This window comes from Rhipicephalus sanguineus, chromosome 6 (genome assembly GCF_013339695.2).
Source record: "Rhipicephalus sanguineus isolate Rsan-2018 chromosome 6, BIME_Rsan_1.4, whole genome shotgun sequence".
NCBI lineage: Eukaryota > Metazoa > Arthropoda > Arachnida > Ixodida > Ixodidae > Rhipicephalus > Rhipicephalus sanguineus.
This window is the reverse complement of record NC_051181.1, coordinates 149,945,539-149,952,902: the sequence shown is the minus strand read 5'-3', so window position 1 is coordinate 149,952,902 and position 7,364 is coordinate 149,945,539. Positions and strand designations below refer to the sequence as shown.

The following is a 7,364-nucleotide window of genomic DNA, read 5'->3' as shown; positions in this document are numbered from 1 at the left end:
GCCACGCCGCAAGGAACGCACGTTTTCTCAACGACAGAGTATGACGTTGAAAAATTGAATATTGCAGTGCGTCGCCTCCGTGTGACACCCACACAAAGCCATTGGTTAAAAAAAAAAAACTGAAGCAATGGGTTTTTACTCACCGGTCCGTATATTCCCGGGCTTGAAACGAGTGTCATCCGGTGAAAGCTTCAACGGTCCCTTCGTTCCCCTGAAGTCAGCTGAATGCACTTCGCGAAAGGATTTTAACGAGTCAAAACGAACCGAACAAAAACGAATGTGTCGGCCGGCAGTGGCTCGAAACATTTACAGCGAAACGAAACAGCGCGAGACCCATCCCAATGCACCGCGAACCGTTACCTGCCGTTGTGCCGCCGTATATTTTGAAATGAAGATAATGATGCCGATAGGCTGCTGACAACTACGAGTCTGTTGGAGCAAAAACTATTACAAAAGAGTGATGACGTGGTACCTGGCAAGGCAAGGCCACTTCGTATAAACAGCAATTTGTTTATTGAAGTGTAACAGTAAGCAAACAACTGAACTTCCTTATTTCAAGAATATTTTAATTTGAAGTTTGGGCCCGACGAGGGCGCCCCCACATAAAAAGTCAAATAGCGCGAATGGCGGCCACCATAGAGTTTCCTACAATACTTACTAGAGGGAACTCTGGCGCTAGTGTCTATGGGAGCTGCAATGCATCGCGCTTCAGCCAGCATGGGAATCATGGGTAGTACACGGATTTGTCTAAACTTCGTTCTTTCGGCTCCGTTTGGCTCCGCGTCGCCTGCATCCGCTTTGTCGCAAAACGAAGTTCAGCAAAAGTCAGCAGTTCCACTTCACCACTTTAACTTCTTTAGGCTCACCGGTTCAAATCCGGTCACGAAGTTCACAACGATCCATTCTTTTATCCGAAAGAAAACCAAAACATAGCAATAAACAAAGCCACAAGTGCGTTCGAAGCCCACAAGCACGAAGACTAGGCAAATCCGTGTACTACCCATCATTCCCATGGTGGCTGAACGATCGCAGCGCCAGAGTTCCCTCTAGGTCATTTTAGGAAACTCTATGGCTATGGTGGCTAGAGGGGGAAGTGTGACGGGCGCTGTATCCCCGCCGTGGGAGAGCGATGCGCGGAACGCAATGAAAGTTCTGGCCGCCGCAAGGGGCGCTGGTGTAGTAGTAGGTGCTCGCGCTCGCCGCGCTTGCTTTGGCTCGTCTGGACTCGTTCGTTCTCTCTGTGCTGTGCCGTCACCTTGTTCGGATGCCTTGCCTGCGCTGTCGTCGTTTGTTTACCCGCCACTGTACCCACGTGTTCTGCGAACCATGCCGTCAAATCGCGCAAGTACATGCTTCGTCCCTGGCTGTAATCGTGCTCGGAGAAGCTTTCGGTCTTTAAAGCCCCGAAGGATCTCTCGAGGCGAGAGCAATGAGCTCGAAATATTAAGCGGACTGACAAAGAGATGACAAGGGACAGCGTTGTTTGCGAGCGGCATTTCGACGTGAGTTTCATCGGAAGGACATGCCAACACATTATAAACTGTAACAATGATTGTTCGCGGGCCAGTTGGTACATCTTGAACATGAAACAGCGCGCTTAGACAGGAGAGAAAGTTACAAGAAGCAGACAGACTGTGTGCTTCTTGTAACTTTCTGTCCTGTCTAAGCGCGCTGTTTCATGTACATTATAAACGGTGAGGTTGTTGAGATACCCCGCGTTTGTCAGAAGACGCTGTGCCTACGGTGTTTCTGGACGCACCAAAGTACTTTACCAAAAATAAAGAAAAGCAGACAGGAGTGTCCAAAAATAAGGGAGCGCCAAAAACTTGAAGTTGAGGAGGGTCAAGTAATTTGACCTCTTAACGTGATAGGGGAGTATGTGATAACAAATGTCTGACATAATTATGGGATGACAAATGTGTGATAAATAAACATGTCCTTGCATGTATTTAGTATGCATCTAAAGCCGTAAGTTAACAGAAATCATTGGTCCTTGCATAGATAGAACTATCGCTAAAATAATAAAATAAAATGCTCAGTATCAAAGAGCCTCCAGCTGCAGCATTCCGATCTCCACTTCAATTTTCTCAAGGAAAAGGAGCCGGAAATTGTAAATGCTTTGAACATTTCGCGCTCAAGAGCACTTCAATTTTCTCAAGGAAAAGTAGCCGGAAAATGTAAATGATTTGAACATTTCGCGCTCAAGAGAACCCCCTACAATACAGAGGAAATGGAGGGGGGGAAGTAGGTGCGGACTAAGAGAGAAAAAAAAAAAAAAAACGCGCTGCACTGCAGCCAATATACTCGCTATGAACCATTGTAAACAGTTTACACTTGACCAAGAGGAAAGAACGCTTTAAAGTCAGCTGAGCTATGCAGCCGAGCAAGTGGTTTAGTTCAACTGAAGCAGACTATAAATATGGTAAAAGCAGCGCAAAAGGAATATGATAATAAGAATGACACAGAACCAGCGCTGAACAGTTCAGCGCCTGTCCTGTGTCGTTCTTCTCGTGTTGTCGTCTTTTTGCGCTGCTTTTACCATGAAAATCAGCCAACTAGCCAAGTTTTTGCACACTGTAGCAGATTAAACATGTCGAAGCAAACCGATATTAAGAAACATTTAAATATGAAAGCCTGGAGGCACGCCAGTTCCGTCTGGTTTAAAAGCATTCTTGGTTTTCTTTTTTTTTCTCTTGCTTAACACCGCCAACAACTTGCAACACATGCTTCTTAGCGAAACAAACACGTAGCGCCTTCAACAGCACGGGCGCGGGGTATAAGCGATTATTAGAAACAAGTGAAACTAACGTTTAGCGGCCATACTCAAAGCAGGCAAATGCCGCCGCAAGCACCTACGGCGCAGGTAGCGCCACCTGGTGTGACCGCCATCTTTCATTGGGAATTCGTACAGCCCTCCGCTCTCGCCCGTCACACTTCCCCCTCTAGCCACCATACTATGGCGGCCACCACAACGTCGCCATGTTGTCCTAACGCAGAGGTTAGTAGATCCACTCCCGGTGTTTGAAGCTGGAACTCGCCGCGGTCGATTTTTTCGCCCTCTGCGGCGATCGCTGGAACTTGAGACTTTCCGGGGCCGGTAAAACTGTGACACGCGCACATGGCGCGCATTTCTGCGAAGTCTGCTGTTTTCAGATGTCTACAACGTTGAGGAACGTGCTCGGTAGCGTGTATATGTGTGTGTGCAGAAAACAAAGCGCAGCAAATGCTCAAAAAGCCAAGTTGAAAATAGCTCAGCTAGCGCTCTCCTGAACTGCCGATTTCTTCCTTACAAGTTTGCTTCATTCTCATTGCTGTGATGGCAACTCCGAGGGAGCGCGCGCTGGTCGCGAAGTCGTTGGTGTTGATGTTACAAACACTGCGAGGCCGACAGACTACGATTGAACTGCGCAACGAATTGAGCGTCTGGGGCACCGTTGAAAGTGTGGACGCGTAAGACCATCAGTATACTTCATGCGGGGCGCGAAACATAAATGTCAATAATTAATGAGAATTAATTGAACCTGCACGTGAAGGAGGTAGCGATACACAAGCTGATTCAAAGCAGCAAGGTTTGCGGGGAAGTGTCGAAGGCTCTGTCTTTCGTTAGCTTTGTGGTGTTGCCTACAATATTTGAAATTATGTGACAGTTGTAAATACACCCCTGCTTTCCATCGGAAAGAAATGCCTATAAGCGCGCAAATGAATGGCAGCAGTTGGTTAATCCTCGCCCTGCTCAGGGCCCCTGGTGAGAGCTAACGCATGCTTTGTTGTTGCCCAGTGTACAACATCAACGCATTGAAGTTGTGCACACGCAATTGTGCAATATATGTATGTGTTTTAGTGTGTAACAATATTATGTGGTCAGCAACTTGTTGAAAATTTGTTCACTGAGATAGACCAATACAACCACATTTTCTTGTTTTGTAAAAAGTGGTGAAATGGAAATGTCAGAGAAATGGTGTTCTTGGACAGCGATGTTCGAAGTTCAAATGCTGTGATCCACAATGAAAGAAAAAGAAAATGTAAACTTTTACTAATCTCATCTGTGCATTTTGTGCAAATGCTCTTGTAGCAAATATAAAATAAACGGCAATAAAAGATAGGCAGAATTTGAAGCAAACTTGCACAATGACTCAAGTGTCGCTCTAAGGCCTAAACAAGGTAAAAGTTCAAGGAAATATGTAAGCTTGAAGTGATGAAAAAACACAGGGTGTTGCTGGAGCCAACGTTTTGACTGGCAGTCTTCTCTTCTTCAAGGCTGCAACTGCCTACATTAGCTCAAGGGCCTAGGCACAACTACACGAATCCAGCAGACAGGCCAAGAAACGCATACAGGATATCAACTCTAGTGTAGTAATTATTACGTAATTGGAAATGAATTAAAGTATACGAAAAATCACTGGATCCCCCTGACAGAAAAAGGATATTTTTCGCCCCCTTTAAAGGGGTACTGATACGAAAATTTTCAGCTATCGTTTTTTTGCATCAATTGAAAGGCCAAGCACCCAAGAGCCTAGGAAATGTGCTGGTAAGCATGAGTGCACACTGAAAAAGTAATTACAGTATGTTTTTAAATGCTAGTCGGGTTCCTACTCTACCCTGATGTCAAAACACGGTATGAGCTTTTCGTCAGGTGCTCGTGCAAGATATTGTGACGTTTCCACAGCCGCTCTGCACTGTGGCTCCGTTGGTGACGCACAAGCGGCTTTTTTTACTGTTTCGGTGACGCACGAGCGGCCATTTTGTAAGTTTTGGTACCTGCCATCATCACAACTAGCCAGGCTGCTACAGAATTACTACTTTAGCCTGACGTCAAGCTAATATCAATGTCGGCAGGTGCTCCTTGGGAAAATTGACTATAATATCAAAATAAAATATCTCATCAGCATTTTCTGATCTTCACATTTGCTCAGAGCCATCTGTCCACACGGGAGATTTGTATTGTGGAGTAAGCTCACCTTCGAAAAATGATGTCAGTACCTCTTTAATTCATTTCAATTTGTCATAATTATTGCATACCATTAAAGGCAGCACTTGATGCCCCCTATGCTTTCCTTGACTTAACTGTCTGTTGGATTCATTTGGTTGAGTTTAACAATGAAACGAGACCCTCGAAAAAGTTTCCTTTCTTTCACTCAAGGGCTTAATTTTACATACAATAAGAACTTGAGGGTGTCACGGAGTTAATAAAATGTATCATTCAGTGCCGCCTTTAATGATTAGCTTTCACGAATCTATTGCCAACTTGGCGCAGGTTCATGAATGTGGACGTGAGCAATGCAACTGTGGTCGGCCCCAATGGCGAGGAGAACTACGCAAGCTTCTTTGTACAAGGACGCCAAGTACGCTACATCCACATACCAGATGACATCGACATGGCAGCTTCACTCCAGTTGCAGGACACGCGGGCACGGCAAGATCCGGAAGGACCCGTGTCGACGGTTGTCATCCGTACACGACTACTTCGAGAGAAGATTCGGCGGCAAAAGCAGGACAAGCTTCTGCGCAGCACCGAATCCTCCAAAGAACCTCACTAGAATGCCCAACGAACTCTGGCTGCTGACTTTTGCCAATTAAATGGAATAATAGTACTCCTCTTTAACCTTCTTGGACATTTCCGACTGTTATGTACCTGCATACTAAATGTGAAAAATGGGAATTGCTGAGTTTCGAGTTTTGATGTGTTTACTGCATAAATTCAGCAACATTCTACTTGCATATGTATATGTCAATTCTTTTGCATCATGCCTTGGAACAGAATGACAATCTTTTACACTACTCTCATTTGTAACAGAGCCTGCAGCATGCTGCCATTACGTTTATGTCGCATCAACGAACTCTGGTACATTTTTTTATGCATTACAAGAGCACATATTCATATTTAAAATTCTACAACTTAAATACTGTTTTTCAAAGCTGCCATTATCTTTGTAGCAAGTGTTGGACTGGCGTGTAATGCAAGCTGTTTTCAGTTGTAATTTACTGCACAAACATAAGTAGCCTTTCTGTTTTGTTTGTATCCTCGACATGAACGCATATTTCTTTTCCCATGCAGCATGCTGCACCATTACTCTTCGGAGCTTTCGAACAAAGCCAGCCTTAACTATTGTAGTTTGTGCCAGACTTGTGAGAATGGCAACTTTTTAAGGCTAGAAAATGGTTAGTAAAGCTGCGATTTTTCTGCAATGTTTTGCGAGCATATGGAAATAAACTGATCATTCATGTACAGTATTTGGTAGGCTGTCCGCTGTTCACAAATATTAATGAGCCAGTGGTGCTGGGAAAACTGCACTTAATTTTATCAAATCACTGGCTGCGACTACTGTTGGCAGCCTGGGGCATGCAATAGCTGTAACATATAGTACTTTGTTTGAATCATCAGCTTCTGCATTTTTTTTGTACAAGGTGCACTGAATGTTTCAACGACTATTTCTATAGCCCCCCCCGCCCCCCAAGATTGCAGTCATTTCAGCTGTGTCTAATGCTGCACTTGTAGAGTTCTGTTAGTATGCATGCATACTAACAGCTCTTCAGCTTTAAAAAGCCCGAATAAACACATTGTCTTAATGCATGATTAACTTCCAACAAGTAGCTTCTTTGCTTGCCTTGCCCGAATTGCAATAAGTCCTTGTGGTTCTTCATTGTGTCTTTGTGTGGTGCGCGCAAATTTTCCACTATGCTTGCCCGAACGTTGAATCCACCCAGACAGCACGTTGCATTACAAAGAAAGAAGAATGTTTATCAATAATTCAATATGATGCCAAGGTAGTCAGAATTACGCTTGCCCAATTAGTCAAAGCACCTTAACTTCTCTCACATGCATCCTCCAACCTGACTTCGCGGTCGGACGAATAAACCTTAAAGGGGCAACAAGCAGCAAAAAAATTGTCCTGTATTGGTTACCATTATACTCATACCATATAAAAAAAAACTACTCTTGCTATCAGCGGAGAAGATGACAACAGTGGCTTTAGCTGGTGTTCGTTCAGCTCCATGCAATGAGAGAAAACAAGTCTGGAGGGTTTACAGGAAAAAAAAATTCTTTTATTTGCCTCGAGAGGGCTTGCCATAAATAGCCTTGTCTGCTTCCACAATGTGAAGTGCTTGTCGCACACGGCATGTCGATCATGCTGCCTTCAACCACAAATACCCCCTTGCCAGAGAGTTGACACAAATAATGCCACATAAAAAGGGTCAAGGATCGAGCAAAAATGGCCAGGATCCTAATGCTCATTGCCTTGGAGTCAAAGTCACTCAAGGGCAGCTCTTCACTGCTGGAAGTATTTTGGTCCATCAAAGAACAAAGCGGCATGGAGCAAAAATGTGAAGTGAAGGAAAGATAATACTCTGTTTGCTCTCGTTGA

General features: G+C 44.5%; 1 protein-coding gene across 1 annotated transcript; it reads left to right on the top strand.

Moving 5' to 3' along the window:
• The first annotated feature begins 3,150 nt into the window (after positions 1-3,150).
• Positions 3,151-6,423, top strand: LOC119396770 (U7 snRNA-associated Sm-like protein LSm10). The gene is made up of 2 exons (XM_037664093.2): positions 3,151-3,450; positions 5,255-6,423. Exons 1-2 carry the CDS (start codon positions 3,317-3,319, stop codon positions 5,535-5,537), a joined length of 417 nt encoding a protein of 138 aa, XP_037520021.1. The 5' UTR covers positions 3,151-3,316; the 3' UTR covers positions 5,538-6,423.
• Positions 6,424-7,364: the final 941 nt, after the last annotated feature.

Coding starts and splice junctions, on each gene's coding strand:
- LOC119396770 (XM_037664093.2), top strand. CDS start 3,317: ATGGCAACTCCGAGGGAGCGCGCGCTGGTCGCGAAGTCGTTGGTGTTG. Junction 3,451..5,254: donor ACCGTTGAAAGTGTGGACGC/GTAAGACCATCA, acceptor AACTTGGCGCAG/GTTCATGAATGTGGACGTGA.